This window comes from Rhincodon typus, chromosome 21 (genome assembly GCF_021869965.1).
Source record: "Rhincodon typus isolate 14 chromosome 21, sRhiTyp1.1, whole genome shotgun sequence".
NCBI classification, from domain to species: domain Eukaryota; kingdom Metazoa; phylum Chordata; class Chondrichthyes; order Orectolobiformes; family Rhincodontidae; genus Rhincodon; species Rhincodon typus.
Genome location: NC_063352.1, coordinates 9053945 through 9072891, shown reverse-complemented (window position 1 = coordinate 9072891; position 18947 = coordinate 9053945). Strand labels below are relative to the sequence as shown.

The 18947-nt window shown below is 40.7% G+C and overlaps 1 protein-coding gene across 6 annotated transcripts in view; it reads left to right on the top strand.

The window, feature by feature from the left end:
* The window catches only part of LOC109921518 (activating transcription factor 7-interacting protein 2-like), an 85367-nt gene that overhangs the window by 36835 nt on the left and 29585 nt on the right, over nucleotides 1–18947 (top strand). For all 6 annotated transcript variants that reach the window (XR_007264420.1, XR_007264419.1, XM_048609948.1 and 3 more), the window contains 2 exons: nucleotides 6866–6963; nucleotides 12349–12440. Coding sequence is in view for 4 of the 6 variants with exons in the window: in XM_048609948.1 (XP_048465905.1) it covers nucleotides 6866–6963; nucleotides 12349–12440 (190 nt within the window). In the remaining 2 variants the exon portion in view is untranslated. The remainder of the gene's footprint in view (nucleotides 1–6865; nucleotides 6964–12348; nucleotides 12441–18947) is intronic.

Here is an 18947-nt window from a genome sequence, read left to right as displayed (position 1 = left end):
CACACCCTACAAACACGTTCCCTCTTAATAAATTCCCCTGAGCTGATTGTATTAACTTAAACTCCGGATCTGCATTCTGAGCCTCAATTAACAAACTAATATGCAATACCTTTTCTGTATTATTCTGATTCTGAAATGAACTTGTGGCTCTTGTTACACCTGCTTGTGGCAGTACTTTGACCACTGGTGATAGGACTTTGTTTAGCCATCGTTCTAGTCACCACACATGATGGAAAAATACCTGGAACTTCTTCCTGTAACAGTTCCATCTCATTAACTAGTATATGTAGAGAGAGATTATATGAGAGTGTCAGTTCCTGAAGTACTGTTGGATATTTAAATGCTTGAGAAGATTAAAAGTTGAAGCTTTCTGTCTTGCACGCCTCAAAACTAGAACATAAGAAACAGACTTGAATAAATGCATAATCTACACAGAATGAGAAGAGTGATAGATCTGTTGGGTCATAATTGACATGGAGATGCAGCAAGAACAGTAAACTGTCAATCTTAATTCTCAGATCAAGCAGCTAGATTCTGATCAGTCAAAGCATTGTCATGATGATGTGGCAGAATTTGGCTGTCTCCATGATCCTTCTTTTTTAAGTACGTGCAATATATGTACAAATTCCTTTTGCCTAATTTAGAAATATAGCTTCTAGCATGCATAAGTGCATCATGCTGTAGCTGATGATATATTGATTTCTGGTGTAATTCCTAGCACAGTCTGGATTATTTTTAAATGGTTTCCAGTAACAGAATCCTATCCAATGATGGATATTTTGAGGCTTGCTAGTATGTTTTTGCTGGTTGAGCATGAGCAGCCGGCTGCTGGCAACAAATGGTCAACAGGATATGTTGTTGAGATTTGGGACCATAACATTTGAAATGTTTACTATATTAAAGGCACTGTCAGTGCAAGCTGTTGGTGGGGATGTAGACTGTGGTGGATTTTATTTTAGTTCATTTGCTAAGTGCAACAGTAATAAAATCTGTATTGATGGATATCATAGCATTTGATTCAGAAATGATACAAAGGATGAACAAATTCCCATTGTATACAATTAAAGTATGGCCAATTTTACATTATTAAGCAATGAATTTTTAAAAGTTATATGAACTTGTTTTTTCTGATGTAATTCTACCCAGTGTTAATTCCAATATCTACAGAAAAAGCCTAGTTATTCTTATTACTGTTTATGGGACTAGGCTGGCAGAGAATGACCACTGCAATCATCTACATAAATCACTACTCTTCAAAAAGAAGTGATAACCTTCAAAATAAGGAATTATATATACCAGTATAATTTGCAATATTATCAAACAAATCGGAATTCAATCAATAAATCGTGTTTTTACGTATTTATTTACAGTTCAAAGACTACTTTTCTGCTGGGTGGTAGTCTCTAACTAAAGTCTCATACCAAATCATTTTGAACAAAGTGATACATCAGCCACAGTTGATTTAGATGTTGTCCTTTGCAGCATTTGTGTTCCTTTCAGAAAACCAAGTGAACGTCTGAACAACAAACTTTGGAACTGTAAGCTAACTCACTGATGTCTAAGCTCTACGATGATCTGTTTAGCTAGAAAACCAACTTGCATCTGACCAAATTATATAAAGGGATGCAATATTGTCATGTCTGTTTCATCAGTATGATACTGATTACCTAGCCCCAACACTTAAACGAATCAATTGCTATTACGTCTTGAAACATTGTCTATGTGCTGGAATTGGAAATATTTAGGCAGTATCTGTCTACTGATGTGTCACTGCATTTTACAGATGATTTTGTAGTTTTTAATCTTGCTGTAGTCCAGCAACTGGTGTTTCCTTCAAAGTGTATGCTGTATAGTCAGTAGTGCATATTGTGGTGGTGGTTTTGAGCATTTTCAGTTTGTAATTTTCGGTGAATTTTTTTCTTCACCAATTATATTATTATTGCCTTCTATGTGCTATTCCTTTCTTGGAAATGTATAGAATCCAGTTGACTTCAAGGATCTGCATGTAGAATAATCATCTAGAAGTAAAAATGAAAATTATACTATGTTTTGAACACTGTAGTGCAGATTCTATACGTAAGCTACTGCAGAATGTTTTGTTTTGAAAACATCTTAGTTTAATTCCAATTTTGATTCTATTCTGATTTTTAAAATAATGAAATTATATACTTAGGGTGGAATCTCATAGGTGTCTCAGCGATATAACCTGTGGTGAGATTTGTGACAGAATCAAGTGAGATGTCAAGCGAGGCTAATTTCTATGCCAGGAGCAACTTGCCCCATCCTTTACGCTTTCTCACTCGGCAAAGGTTGAAGGGGAATTAGTGCTTGCCAAATGCCTTGTTAACAATCCAACTTGCTTCATTGATATTAATCTTTTTCTGTTGCCAAACGCACCAAGCAAGCTAAATATTGCAAAAGCTCAACATGGAAACCAGAGCACATATCTGTTGGATTCAGCCTACAAATGACCTCTGTGTTGCACTTGATCAGTCTGCAGCTCGGGGCACGGTGTACGGGCGCTGGACGCATGCACCTCTGATCCACAGATATTGGCATCTGTCAACCCAGAACGATCAATATGGCACATGGCACCGTAAGTGGCAACTTGTGAACTTTTCACTGTACTGATGTCAGTACATGTGACAATAAAGCTTATTCAATTCTCTTAAAAACTTGCAGGCCACTCAGGAAGCACAGACTGGCATTACAAGGTGCGACAGCAACTAGCACTAAAAGGCTACAACAGAGACACTTTGCATGCGTAACACAGGCTTACAGCTCAAAAATTGAAAAAGACCACTCGTTTGCTCTCTTAGAGCTCACTTACTTCACGCTCACTTACTTAGTGCCTACTTGCATTCCTTGCATTCCCTTGCCATGCCATATGTGTTAACACACTGGCATTTCAGCTTCTGTATTTAGCAGCTGTTTAGCACAGACACACATAAGCTGCTTGCTATGTTTGTTAGAAGGATCTGTCAGAGGTTGGGGGCAGGGGGGAGGGGGCACAAATCTTGCTGTACAGCATGCCATGGATCAGTCTAATGCCTACAGCATGAGCCACATGTTTGCATATCAAACGCACTGTACATTCATTCATCCAAATACACATGTCAGAATAGTGACGATTAGTCCTGAGTCCAGTCAAGGAGGAGTTATTGTTGGTCAGGGGGCCCTGGTACTGTCAGTCACAGGCATAAACCATAACACAGTCCAAGGGTTTTGCCATGATCAGTCAGCCGCTTGGGACACTTGCACAATCAGGGCATCTGTCCTCATAGTCTAGGAGATGTTCGGTGGCCAGTCCTGTAGGGCTAGCATAGGCAGAGAGGGGAATTGCATATCATCATTTGGGGAGCTGCAAACGAAGTGGTCAAGGGTCAGGACTGTCATTTATGGGGCTGCACATTGAAGTCAGTCAGAGATCTGGAGTGAATACAGTCATGGGTGTCTATCCATCTGTCCATCTTTCAGAAGGGTTCAAGAGGTGACCTATAGAAGTAGCAGGAAAGTCGCTGCCAGAAAAGGTGAAGGATGTCATAGAGTCATACAGCATGGAAACAGACCCTTCAGTCCAAACAGTCCATTGCCAAAAATAATCCCAAACTAAACTACTCCCATTTGCCTGCTCCTGGCCCATAATCTATCCAAACATTTCCTATTCATATATTTAGCCAAATATCTTTTAAACGTTGCAGTTGTACCATATTCACCACTTCCTCAGGAAGTTCATTCCACATGCAAACCACCCTCTGTGTAAAAAAATTGCCCTTCATATCTTTTTTAAATCTTTGTCCTCCCCTTTAAAAATGTGCCTACTCGTCTTGAAATTCCCCATCCTAGGGAAAAGACAACTACCATAAACTTTATCTATACCCCTCATTATTTTATAAACTACTTTAAGGTTGCCTCTCAACCTCCTATGCTCCAGTTTAAAAAAAAGCCCTGGTTTATCCAGCCTTTCTTTATAATTCAAACCTTCCATTCCTGGTAAATCTCTTCTGAACCCTCTCCAGCTTAATAATGTCCTTCCTATAACTGGGTGGCCAGAACTGGACACAGTATTCCAGAAAAGGCCTCACCATTGTCCTGTACATCCTCAATATGACTTCCCAACTCCTAAACTCAAAGGACTGAGTGATGAAGGCAAGTGTGCCAAATGACTTTTTAACTACCCTGTCTACTAAATTTCAAAGAATTATGTACCTGAACCATAGACATGTCAGAATAGTGACGATTAGTCCTGAGTCCAGTCAACGAGGAGTTATTGTTGGTCAGGGGGCCCTGGTTCTGTCAGTCACAGGCATAAACCACAACACAGTCCAAGGGTTTTGCCATGATCAGTCAGCCGCTTGGGACACTTGCACAATCAGGGCATCTGTCCTCATAGTCTCACACCTGAACCCTCTGTTCTATAAACTTTACCGCCATTAATTGTGTATGCCCTACCCTTGTTTGTTGTGCCAAAATGCAAAACCTCACATTTATTCAGATTGAACTTCATCTGCCATTTTTCAGTCCATTGACCGATTTGATCAAGATCCCTTTGTAGTCTTAGAAAACCTTCTTCACTGTCTACTCTGCCACCAATTTTGGTTTGTGCACAAACTTACTAATTATACCTTCTTTATTCTCATCCAAATCATTTACATAAATGACAAACAAAAGAGGACCCAGAACCGATCCCTGTGGAACACAGGCCTCCAGTCCAAACAGCAACCCTCCACCACCACTTTGTCTCCTGCCGTTGAGCCAATTATGTATCCATTTGGCAAGCTCACCCTGAAACATCTACACTTCAAGGCTGAGGGATACAAAACTGAGGCATTTGCAGACTTAGGGATAAGGATAGTGATGTAGTGAGGTATATTGAGTTTATGTAACAGCATCAAGTAGTACAGTAGGCTAAGGGGAGGTGGCAGTAGCCGTCATTCTAACCTCCATAGCGGGAGCATAGAGGAGCAGGGTGAGCTTCATTTAAGGTGTAATGCTTGGGGTCAGGAGAATTGTTGTAAGTGAAATTTAGTGAGTTGGATGGAAGTAGGCTGTTGGAGTAGTGCGAGTTCAAAACAGACATGGAGCAGGTAACCAGACAGGGCCTGGTGCTGACGGTGTCCACCACAAGCTGCAATCCCTCCCTGGGATCGTGATTCTGACTGTAGCAAGAACTTTTGCATGTAGTGAATGGGAGAACAGAATGAATTTAATATCATTAGGGTTTAAATGAGGCAAATTTGGTGTGATAGTGTGAGAAAACTCACTAGGTATGACAGAGCGAAACCTTCCGTGAAAGTAGCCAAAAATGACACTTAGCCACTCTGGTAAGATTGAGTCCAGTATAGTTACATGGAATTCAGCCTGTGGTTCACATCGTGTTGAGGACATTTTTTGTCAGATCCTTCTCCCCCTGAGCCCTCTTCTGTGACACACTTTCCTTCTGAGCGGAGCCATCCTACCCCTCCAGCTGCCCTCCTCACCATCACCACCTGCTGCTATAGGTTCCAGCATCCCGACTCGGTGCCCTGCCTCACCATCACCACCTGCCAGTGAAGATTGTTTTATTTAAATTGACCACACTCCATCAAAAGAGAGGTTAGTCAATGCAAGGAGCTGCAGAGTCCCTGCACTGACCAACTTCTGCCATTAGATGGATCCCTTCAGTACAAGTTCAGAGCTACAGTCAGTTGAAGTGAACGGCTTCAGTAGTGAAGTTAGCAGCCTAAGTTAAAGATAGAAGAACACGTGGCCCAGGTACGGGCATAGGGAGGCAAGACCAGGAGGGAGGAAACATGGCCAGGTTGGAGTCTAGTTGAGAAGCAAGGCTGGGGCAAGGGCAAAGAGAGGCAATGCCAGGCAAAAGTAAAGCCAATAGAGGAAACAAGTGGGGCTGTGGATGAGGATGAACTCCAGGAGCAAGACTGAGATCAGGGAAGGTAAAAAAAGATTAAGCTGAAAGTACTGAAGTAATTTGAAGAAACAAGCCTTAAAAACAAAATGTGTTAAGATAAAATGGCATTGAGTGCGGCACATTAAAGCAAGGACTTACTGTATTATCTTCTAGTCATGATGTGGAGGTGCCGGAATTAGACTGGGGTGGACAAAGTCAGGAGTCACATAACTCCAGGTTATAATCCAATAGGCTTATTTGAAATCACAGGCTTTCAGAGCACTGCTCCTTCGTCAGGTGCAGTGAGCTGCATCTGACGAAGGAACTGGCCTCCAAAAGCTTGTGATTTCAACTAAACCTTTGGACAATAACCTGCTGTCATGTGACTTCTGACTTTGTGTATTTTTAGTGGTTGACCTAGCAGTTTAATCATGGCAACCTTCAGGCAAATTAAATGTAGATGCAATCATAACTATCTTGCCATTTAAAAGAGCTGTTGCAACAGCTGCGCTACAGGTAGGTTTTGAAATATAACTGTTGAATATAAAACCAGGAGGTACAGGAGTTCCTCTCCTGAACCCACTTAATAAGTGCAAGTCATTGCTCACCACATTACTCAGCATCTCAACTGTAGCCCATCCCACCCCTTCACTAATTTCTTTCTAATCATCCTCCCTTTGCTAATACTCCCAGTAATGCTGCCTGTCTTATTTAAATGTATTTCTAAGTTTGTATAGTTGCCAAATTAACATACAAGCAAGTGTTGTACTTTCATTGGAGACAATTAAAAATTGTGCTCATTATTGTGCCATTTATACAAAAATAAGTCTTGCATGTGAAGTTTTGTGCAATAAAACAAAATAAAATTGGAAACATTTTGAAATGGCCAGATGATACGCTTAGTCAAATTTCCACCTAAATGGTGAAGATAAAGATTTAATCTAATGGTTTTTTTTTTCAACTATCTTTTCCCAGAACTTCAAATTTTGTACTTGAGGATGAAGAGATTACATGGAATATTCCATTACCAAAGAACTTGGATATTGTAACTCCAGCAAGTACACATTACAGTGGTAACTAACTTAAATAACAAGGAACTGGAATGTACTAGACTTGTCCACAATTTCAGATATTGGACTGCAACATCCCATCAATTTACTTCTGTGCATGCTACTGAGTTCTTGATCATGAGTCACTTTGATGTGACAAAAAGTAATAAGTGGAGTTCCACCTCCCCCACCCACCCCACCAAGGAAAGAAAGATAATTATGTGCAACCAAAACTGGAAAAGTAGGTGGGGGGAGGGAAAAGAAGAATTATTTTTCTACAGGGTATCCCTTGATCTTTGCCATTTAGGATATCCGCTGAAGTTATAGTCCATGAAATCTACAGCAGGAGATTGGGAGAGTCTCTGTGGAAGTTGTTTGGAAATCTTCTCTTCACCTAAAATAGAATTGATTTAATATTTCACATATGGTAAGATTCTACCCTCGCAAGAGCACCTAGGGAGATGCTGAGGAAAAATAAATTGAAGTAAGACTAAGTGAACGTACAATGTCATTGTACACATATGGGGAAATTGTTGAAAGTTCCAATCATGTGAGAATTGGTCATTGTTTGCACATTGTTAGAAAATATATATTGAGATGGCAATTTAAGACTAAGCAATTTGCAAAATTGAAGACATTGATAAGACATCATCCATTGTTTCTTTATAAATCAAAATAAATTTTGTGCATCAGTAGATAATGGAATAAGGTTTAATTTAGCAAATTTTGTTAATTTAATTCATTGTATGTATTGATGTCATACTTAACATACTGGATTATAATATGGCTGTCTCATTTTGATCAAAATAGCTGAATTTGTTATCAACAAAGAGAGCTTATTTCTACTGACTTTTTAAAACAATTCACTTCAATAAGATCTCCAACTCTGCATCAATAATGTGATAGGCATTGCAGTTTTTGTCCTGAAAAATTCTTTGAAGTCATCACCAGAGATTTTCTAGTTAAGTAAACTGGGTTAGTCAATGAAGATAACTTTCCTCCTTCAGTCTTGGGATGTAGTTGTTGCTGGCTGGGCTAGTGTTTATTGTCCATCCCTAGTTCTGTTTTGAGAAGGTAGTGGACTGCAGTCCAAAGCTGTAAGTAGAGTCTCAATGATATTGAAGAGGGAGTTCTAGGATTTTGACCCAGCAATATTGAAGGAATAGTGATATATTTCCAAGTTCGGCCTAAAAGTCAATTTGCAGGTTACGGTGTTCCAATGTATTAACTGCCCTTGACCTTCCAGATGGTAGTGGTCATGGGTTTGGAAGATGCTGGCTAATGAGCCTTGGTGAATTTCTGCAGTGCAGCTTGTGGATGGTACACACTGTTACAATTTGATGGCATCCATAAAAAGAGATGTATTTCCTGACTGCAAATAAATCATTCGAGCATCTGGTGGGAACTGTGTTCTCGAGGCATTTCTCCTGTTATTGTTTGTGGTGTCTCTTTCCAAATAATTTTTAAAGTTCTCCTATTTCTCCAGCTTTTAAATTGGTTCTTCATTCAGTTAGTAACTAGTACTTTCGTACTAGTTTACTCCTTTTGCATTCATAGTTAAGGATTAGTGAATATAGTGAAGGGTAATATTGATTCATAAGTTGCTTCTCTCTTCAGTAGGCTGTAAGGGTTAAACTTCTGCTTGGATTCTCCAAATTAACTGATATAACTCAGGCGGAATAATTGAAAATCCATGCAAAATTACTTTTGCGCTGTCTCTCTTTATATTGATCTACTAAAGTTACGAAAAATAGTCTAGATAATTCTAATGAAAGTGGAAGTAAGAAGATGAGTAGGTTCATTGTGTAGTTTGAGGCATCGTGCTTGAGGGTGGGTTTCAGATTCTAGGTGTATTCAAATCAATTTTCAGCTTGAGCACCTATTTGAAAGGAATGGTTGCACTACCACAGAACTGGGACCAGTGTACTACTAGAGATAGTCAGAACTGCAGATGCTGGAGTCAGAGATAACACAGTGTGGAGCTGGAGGAACACAGCAGGCCAGGCAGCATCGGAGGAGCAGGAAAGTCAATGTTTCGCGTCAGGATCCTTCTTCAGAAAAAAGGGTCTCGACCTGAAACATCAGCTTTCCTGCTCCTTTGATGCCGCCTGGCCTGCTGTGTTCCTCCAGCTCCACACTGTGTTACCAATGTACTACTGGCAAGGTTCACAAGAATGATTGTGAGAATTTAAACTAGGTTGGCAGAAGTACCAGCAAATTCAAATGGAAATGAGGAGTAAGAGACATATTGGGGTGAACATTTCAGATAGTGGTGGAGAAGGAAACAGTACCACAGTAGATATGAGCAGAACAAGAAGAACTACAAGACATACAAAGACAAGTTTGCAATGCTCATAAAACAGAGAATAAGTTTGGTGAGTCACAAGCACAAGTAGCTGTGTGAAAATTAATATTGTGAAAATAATGGAGACTGGCTTTAAACAAAATGGTTGGGATCTTAATATACAAGAATACAAAATGTTTGGGAAAAATAGAGAGGGGACAATGGAATGTTGGAAAGAGCAGGCATCCTGAAAGAGTCAAAGATCCATTTGTTTAGTGTTTAAAAAGTATAAAGGATATGGTCATGCTACCAGGGCTATTCTGTAGACCAATGAATAGTGTGATTGGAGAGGAGCAAATGTGCGAGGAAATCAGATGCATAGGAACTTGGTGGCCATGTCGAGAGAATTTTAATTTCCTAATTACAAATTAGGATAATTTTAGAGTAAAGGGTATGGAAGGATAGAATTTCTGAAATGTGTTCAGGAGAATTTTCATTACCAGTGTATTCTTAGTCAACTAGTGAAGCTGAGGTTTGTGGTGATTGGTTGAAGTCTTTTTAAGGGATCCTTGGATGAGAGTCATTAGCATATCATTTTAGCAATGGAGAAGAGCAAAGATCAACCTAAAGTAGGATTGCTTCTAATGGAATGAAACAAAAGATCAACCATAATAAATTTTTAACAGGGTAATAGATGATCTTTAATAAACTGATGTATCAAATAAAAGCAAACTCATTCCTACAAGAGCAGAAGGTGAGGGAACCAAAGCTACAGTTCCTTGTATGATGGAAAATGTTTTAAAAATCATGATGAAACCAAATAAGAGATTGTTAAGTTATCCGTGTTAAATAATTCTTCATATGAGAACTAAGCAAATAAATTAAGTTGAGCATTGAAGTGATGAAGAAAACACAACTGACCAGAGAAAAGATAAGACAATGGCAATTAACGTGAAAGGTAACACAAACATCTTCGACCAACAAGCAAATATGAATAGTAAGTAGAATGAAGTAAAGCACTGCCACAGGAGACAAAGAGGGTAATGTATGCTTTGAAACAGAGGGCAAAGTGTGGATTTATTAATAAGTACTTAGCATCAGTAGTTACAAAGGAAAAGAAAGCTGACAAAATATCAGTAGAATTTGGTATAATGGAGATGAGGAATAGAATGAAAATTCAATTTCAGCTTACTGGAAATACTGACTCTGCTGAAATGGATCAGTCACCTAGTCTGAAAGGCTTGCCTTCCAGGTAGTTGAAGCCAATGGAATTGCAGTTGGTCAATATGCTTGCCATAATTTTCCAATCTTTTCTAAATACTGTGGAGATGCCAGAGAATTGTAGAGCAGCAAATGTGATGCAACCTTTATTGTGTAAGGGCAAGGAGATTCCTCGTAACTGCAGGCCTGTCAGTGTAGCATCAATGTTGCATAACGTTCTAGAAACAATAATTTTGGGGGGAAAAGAAGCAAAAACAACTTAGAGATGTTTGAGTTAATTAAGGAGAACTAGCATAGATTTATAAAAAGTAGGTTATGCATGACTGACTAAGTTAATTTTTTGAAGTAATATAGAAAGTTGATGAAGGGAAAGCAGTTATTGTTGTTCATGTGATCTTAAGAAATTCTTTGACAAGGCTTGTTAATGTTATTGTGCAATAGGAGGGTCATTGTCAGCGTGGATAAAAGATTGGCTTAAGGACTGAAAACAGAATTGTAGAAAATACAGTAGTTGTTTTTCAGACATGAGGCTAGTTGACAGTGTTGTCCCCTAGACTCAGTGCTAGGGCCTGCTGTCTTTCACATATATGTATATAAATGATGTAGACATTGGAATACAAAGTTAAATTGCAAAATTTCCTAACAATTCCAAATTTGGAGGGGTGGCTGAGTGTGTGGATAATGCCAATTGACTGCAGCAGAAAATAGACTTGCAGAATGGACAGATATGACAGGTGAAATTTAATACAGAGAAATGTGAGTTGATGCATTTTGGCTGAAAGAAAATGTAAACTGAATAACACAGTCCTGAAGCATATGCAGAAACAAGAAGATTTTGGGGTTCATGTGAATAAATTTTTGAAGGTGACGTGGTCTTTTGAAAGAGCAGTTAGTAAAGCATGTGCAGTCTTTATTTTTTAAAGCCTGTAAGTACAAAAGTAGGGAAATAATGCTAACTCTGTAAAGTTTGGTTATACCGTAACTAGAGCGTGTGTTGCTAGATGTGAAAAGAATTGAGTAAAACAATGGCTTAAGTTGTACCAATTTTCGTAGAACATATATATTATATAGCAATACAAGATATATAAAATCAGTAGCATTATTTAAAAGGGGGCCTTGGGCTATCATGGCCTGATAATTAAATGCTGTACAAATAAAATACTGCGGTTGTTCGAAATCTGAACTAAAAACGAACTTCTGGAAAAACTCAACAACTTTGGCAGCATCTGTAGTGAAAGAGTTAACATTTGGAGTTGAATATGATTAATCTTTTGACCTTCAAGCATACAAAGCAGTGTCACATTCAGCTCAAAATTTCAACTCCATATCTGTGAAGGGAGAAATAATCAGACCTGTTTAGTTTTTCCAGAAATTTACATAAATATTAGGCAGTGTTCTTGTTAAATTTAATTTAATTAATGCCATAAACCACAAGTGTGTTCCACAATCTACAGTTCTTATTCTGGTCATCTTTCAACTAGAACTTGATAAATTTAGTAAAAACCAAAAGAACTGTGGAACTGTAAATCAGGAACAAAAATGAAGTAGCTGGAAAAGCTCAGCAGGTCCGGCAGCATCTGTGAAGAACAAAATCAGAGTTAACGTTTCGGGTCCAGTGACCCTTCGGTTTAGTAATTACTGCTAATGTTTGTATGATATTTGTATGTCTGGTATTATAATGGAGGCATAAAGAACATATTTGTTTGAAATAGAATGTTGCACCAACACAGCTTTTAACAAACAGTTCCAGGATTAAAACTGTTAATATAGAAATATGTATGACTGTGTTTAGGGTTATGGCCTAATTCATTCAGACCTTCTTTGATTTCTCTAATGTCAATAAGAAGCTAGCATAACATTAGATGTTATGATCACTATTGATTTATTTTGGTTTCTGTTACTAGATATTTCAAATACAACACAAAGCAATGCGGTGTCTCCTGATACTCTGACTTTACAATGTGATGATAAAGGACAAACAGTTGATGCAGAACAGGTAGGTGAGGAATGCTACTTTGCTTTGAATGTTTGGTTAAATTACATTAATTTCCAAAAGGTTTGCCAGGTTTTGTACACCCTTATCTCTACCTTTTGATGCCCCAGACCATTTAAGCCATTACTTCTTATTCTGGCTGATCTGACTGGTAAATGTAATTGGAACAAGGTCAGCCAGGTGAATATCATTGAACATGAATTCCCTGATTGGAGCTGTTAACCTGTTCCAATCAAGGAGTCCTGGATGACATATTACAGGAGAGTCAGGGGTTCTGCTCACGGTTGGAGCTGGTGCTGAGCTTTCTGAATCAGTGTCATGTACTGTGTATGTGTAAATAAAAGGTGACTTGGTGCTGGGATACCAGCCTTTGTGGAGTTATTTCAGTGGTGACAAGAGAAGAACACACCCCTGAATAAATTCGTTCATCACAGTTGTTGGGGTAAACATTTCTGGCATCATGCTGTATTTTGGAAAGGTTGAGTCATTCGATCCTGCCATCAAAGATGGGATCTAGTATGTGGGAAGCATGCATTATTTTTCTGGGCAAATGACATTGGGGCAGATGAAAAATAATGAGTAATTCTCCGGACAGCTTGTGGACCCACAGCTTTTTCAGTTACTGTCTTTTTCATTTAACTTTCTCTGAGGTACTAGATGCTAAAACCTTTCAAGAGTTGATGGATTTAGCTAAGGCATAATACTACCCCAAGCCTCCTCTAATTCTGAGATGGTATTGGTTTCACTCGACAGTTCCAGAACCAGGGGTATCCATGTCGGGATTTTTGACAAGGTTAAGATGACTTGCAGAGGCATTAGATTTTTGTTTAACCCTAAGTGAGATGCTGAGACACTGTTTGTTATGTGGAGTTAATGATATGATCTACTAGCAAAATCGCCTACTAGCTGAATCCCAACTGGACTTCAAACATGCACTATAACTGTCTTTGTCATCAGAAAATGCAGCCAGTGGAGCTTATGAGTTACAGGGTATTGTGATAGAATGGACACCCTCGCCAGCCCAACTGAGCTTGGGGAACGCCACTTGAGTGAAGGCAATTGCAAAGGCTCACTTAGGGCATACCCTGAACAGAGGGACTGTAGGTCAGCCACAGCAAAATCTCAAAACAAAGCCAAGTCTTGGCCAAACGGTGAAGTTTTCTCGAGGTTCCAGGCCGATAGGCTGTTGTAGTTGCTGCCTGTATGCAAACCCAAGACAGCAAAAGAGTCCCACTAGGCTTGAATTGAGTAAGAGAACTTATACACCGATATCCAGGAGAGTGCACACCCTGGAAAGTACCCCCCCATCCGACATCTGGTTTGAAACAGTTAAATTGCTTAACAGCATCCAAATCAGAACCATTCAAACTAAATGCCTGGTTAAATGGTCATCTGGTTCTAATGGAGGTCGATACCAGTGGAGCCGTTTCAGTGATCGCAGAGTCAATCTTCAGCAAAATTCACTCTGGACCCCAACCCCTAAGTTGCATAAGATCTTGGCCATACTGGGAAACTCCTACGGATTCAGGATATAACTTCAGTTCCAGTTGTTTATGAGAAGCAGCTAGTTTTGTAGTAAAAGGCTCGGGCCCAAACTTGATGGGGTGGAATTTGTTGAGAAAGATTCAACTTGATTGGCTCAGCATTTTTCAATTAGAAAATGGTTGCCTGAGTGAAGTCTTAATTAAACACCCGGAATTTTTTCAGGAAGGCCAAAAGACTATCAAAGGGGTCAAGGCCACCTTACATTTAATTTGATTTACTATTGTCGCATGTACTTTTGTACAGTGAAAAGTTTTGTTTTGCATGCAGTACAGGCAGATCATTTCATACAAAGTGCATATAGTAATAGAACAGAGCGAAGAACACAATGTTACGGCTGCAGAGAAGGTGCACAGACAATGAAGTCAACGTTAAATTTTAAATGTGCAAGGTCCATTCAGAAGTCTAATAACAGCAGGGAAGAAGCTGTTCTTTAATCTCTTCATACGTATATACAAACTTTTATATCTTCTGTTCAACTGTACTTGGTGGAAGAGAGTATAACCAGCGTGGGAGGGGTCTTTGATTATGTTGGTTTCCTTCCTAAGGCAGTGGGAAGTATAGATGGGGTTAATGGATGGAAGGCTGTTTTGCGTGATGGACTGAGTTGCGGCCCTGACTCTCTGTAGTTTCTTGCAGTCTTGGGAAGAGCAGTTGCCAAATTGCACTGTGATGCATTCAAATCCTTTGCTTTCTATGGTGTATCTATAAAAATTGACAAGAGTCCTTGTGGATATGCCAAATTTCCTCAGCCTCCTGAGAAAGTAGAGGCATTGTTATACTTTCTTGACCGTTGCATCGACATGGGTGGACCAGGACAGATTGTTTGTAATCTTCACTTTAAAGAACATGACTCTCTCGACAAGCTCCACCTCAACACCATTGATGTAAACAGGGCCATGCCCTCCACTCTGTTTCCTGAAGTCAATGACATTTTCTTGACATTGATGGAGAGATTGTTATCTTTATTCCATGTTGCTGAGCACTCAATCTCTTTCCTGTATTCTGTTTCGTCATTGTTTGAGATCCGCCCTGCTACAATGGTGTCGTCAGCAAACTTGTTAATGGAGTTGGAACAGAATTTGGCCACACAGTCATTAGTGTGCAAGGGGTACAGTAGGGGGCTCAATACTCAGCCTTGCGGGGCACCAGTGTTGAGGATTATGGTGGGGGAGCTGTTGTCACCTATTCTTACTGATGGCATTCTATGGGTCAGAAAGTCGAGGATCAAGTTACGGAGTGGGCAGGCAAGACCTAGGTCTCAGAGTTTAGAGATGAGTTTGTTTGGAATTATGATGTTGAAGGCAGAACTGTAGTCAATAAGCAGGAGTCTGATGTAGGTGTTCTTGTTATCTAGATGTTCCAGGGATGAGTGTAGGACCAGGGAGATGGCATCTGCTATGGACCTGTCGGACTGGTAGGTGGATTGCAAAGAATTAAGGCTGCAGTTGATACAAGTCATGACTAACTTCTTGAAGCTCTTCATAATTGTAGAGGTCAGAGCCACCAGGCAGAAGACATTGAGGCACACTGCATGATTTTTCTTTGGCACTCGGCTGATGGTGGACTTCTTGACACAGGAGGGGACTTAAGATCGTAGTAAGGAGAGATTAAAGATATTTGAAAATACTCCCGCCAGCTGGTCCACATTGGATCTGAGTGCATGGCCAGGGACTCCATCTGTGCCAGTTGCTTTCTGTGGGTTCAGTCTAAGAAGGCTTTATGGTGGTGATCGTGGCTGCAGGTGTGTGGCTGCAGGTGTATCCAAGGCTATTGGGATAGGTGACATTGTTTCATTTATCTTCTGTTCAAAGTGAGCCTCGAATGCATGGAGCTCATTGGCTAGGGGATATACGGTTGCCCATGGTTCTGTTCGACTTCACATTGTAGCCCGTTACATTGTGTAAGGCTTGCCACTAAGAGTGGGTGTCTGTGTGGTTGGTCTGAGTCTCAAGCTTAGTTTGGTATTGTCTCTTGGCATATCTGATGCCATTATGATGGTCGTACCTGGATTTCCTGTGTAGGTCAGGGTTGCCTGACTTGTACACCTCACACCTGGACTATAGTAGGGAGTGGATCTCCAAGTTCATCCATGGTTTCCAGTTGGGGAACAATCGGATTAACTTCTTCAGCACACTGTCTTCCAGACATTCAGTGATGAAGTCTGTGACGGTAGTGGCATGCTCGTTTACATTGGCCACTGAGTTTTTTTATGTGGCCCAGTCCACAGACTCTAAGCAGTCCCTTAGAAGCTCTTCCATTGCCTCAGACCAACACTGCATTACTTTCTGTACCGGGATCTCATGCTTCAATTTCTGCTTGTAAGCCGGTAAGAGGAGCACAATGTATGATCTGATTTTCCAAAATGCGGATGAGAGTTGGAGCGGTAGGCATCTTCAGTAGTATAGCAGTGGTCGAGGATGTTCGGAGACAGGAGACATGTTGATTGTATTTTGATAGCACATTCTTGAGGTTGGTCTGGTTGAAAGTTACCAGCTACAAAGAACAAGGCCTCGAGATAGTCGGCCTCAAGACTATTTGTAGCATTGTATACCTTGTCAAGTGCACTCTTCACCTCTGCTTTGCTGACCGTGGTCTACATCCCATCCCATGCGGAAGTGATCTCGCGTGGCAGGTAGTAGGGATGGCACTTTACTGTAAGATATTCTAGGCCCAGGGAGCAGTAACTCACCAGGCTCACCACTTCTGAGCATTGGGAGGTGTTGATTAGGAGGCAGACAACACTGCTGCTTGGATTGCCTGAAGACGCCGAGCAGTCTGTTTGGTGAACTGAGAAACCCTCCGGTTGATTGTAAGGCAGTCAGGTGTAGCAGGAGTGAGCGATCTCTCTCTTAATCAGAGCACATAGCAGTCTCTCAGTTCCCTTGCATGTTGACCAAGAAGCAATTCTATGATTCTGCAAGCACCACCGAGTGCCATTTGCCTTGCGTGCAAAGTAGAGGCAGAAATCAGGACTCTGACAAGTGAAGGACTCATCAGACCAGTGCAGTTTGTGAAATGGACAACTCCTGTTGTACTGTTTGTGAAGCTGAGCTGATCATATCACCTTTGTGAGGATTTCAATCAAACAGTAAACCACTTTTTCACAGCTGGATAAATACCCAATCCCTAGCAAAGAGGACTTGTATGTTAAATTAGCAAGGGGGCTGTCCTTCACGATGCAGGACATGAGCCATGTGTACTTGCAGTTGTGATTAGATGAGGATTCCCAGAAGTATGCTACAATTAAAACTCATATGCATTTGTACTAATATACAAGACTGCATTTTAGGGAGTCAAGAGCCTATGCCATTTTCCTGCAGACAATGGAGAACATTTTACAAGGTCTACCCCAGGTCGCCATTTATCTGGGTGGCATGCTAATAATCAGGAAGACCAATAAAGAGCATTTAGAAACTTGGACATAGTGCTTAAGTGCTTCTCCAAGGCAGGTACACCTCAAGAGGAAAAAATGTGTATCCCTGAATTCCCAAGTGACCTGCTTAGGCTACAGAGTCGACAAGACTGGGTTACACTCGTTGAAAGATGAAGTGACGGCTCCCAAATCTGTACTGGAGCCTAGGTCTTTCCTTGGTGAATTATTATGGAAAATTCACATGTAACTTGACGTCTATCCTGGGACCCTTACACCTGCTATTACAAAAAAGGTCAGACTTGGAAATGGTCTTGTAGACAAGATGTAGCCTTTAGGGAAGTGAAGAAGCAGCTATCGTTATCTAAGATGTTGACATACTATGATCCCAGTCGAGATGTGGTACTGACACACTGTGCCCGCCTGTATGGTATTGGATTAGTGTTCGCTCACCAGTGGCGAGGAACGTCTGAGAGCACATGCTTCCCGGACGTTGGCTGATGTCGAATGAAGATAGCCAGATAGAGAAGGAAGGTTTGATGGTCATCTTTGATGTGAGAAAGTTCCCCAATACCTTTACGGATGTAAATTTGTAATAGTTATGGACCACAAATCTCTGTTGGGGCTACTTAAAGGACAGGGCTGTACCACCCATAGCTTCAGGTCGAATTCAGCAGTGTACAATTACAAGTCGGAATACCGTCCGGGAGTCCAAGTGGCAAATGTGGATGCCTTGAGTTGCCTCCACTGGCGGATACACCACTGGAAGAGTCCATTCTAGTTTTAAACTTTCTGGACACCCTTCCAGTCACCACTGACAATATCAGACTGTGGATACAGAAAGATCCCGTCCTGGCAACACCTAAAACAGCTGATGGTGATGGGCGAAACAAAAAGTCCATCACAACCAGAATTGAAACCTTTCTGGGCTCAGCGAGATCAGATCACTATAGAGAAAGGCATATTATTATAGGGAATGGGAGTAATTATCCTGAGTACAGGTACTGGCTGAACTCCACCAGGGTCATGCATTGGTTTCTAAAACGAAGATATTGGCGAGAAGTTGTCTTGTGGCCAGGATTGGGTGCCGATATAGCCACGTTTGTGGGGCAGTGCCCAGAGTGCCAACAAGGACAAAAATTGCTGCCAGCAGCACCCCCCACAACCGAATTTGTGGGAATGGCTGGGTAAACTCTGGACTTTGTTACATATCAACTATGCTGGACCTTTCATGGGCTTTTTTTTAAGTCATTATGGATGCCCATTCAAAGTGGTTGGACATTGATAGAGTGTGTTCGTCAAATACAGGGACAAAATTGAAAAGTTGCAAGCATCTTTTGCAATACACGGGCTCCCTGAGGTGTTGGTCACAGGCAACAGGCCATCATTTACCAGCAAGGTATTCAAGTATTTCCTAATGTCATGTCCCTTTGCCATGTAAGGACAACTCCATACATCCGTCATCCAATCGTCTGCAGAAAGAGTGGTCCAACCTTTGAAGGCAGGCTTAAAGAAACAACCTACAGCTTCACTCAATACCAAACTGTACTGGCTCGTGTTTTGATTATAAGACAACTACTCGGGCAACTACAGGG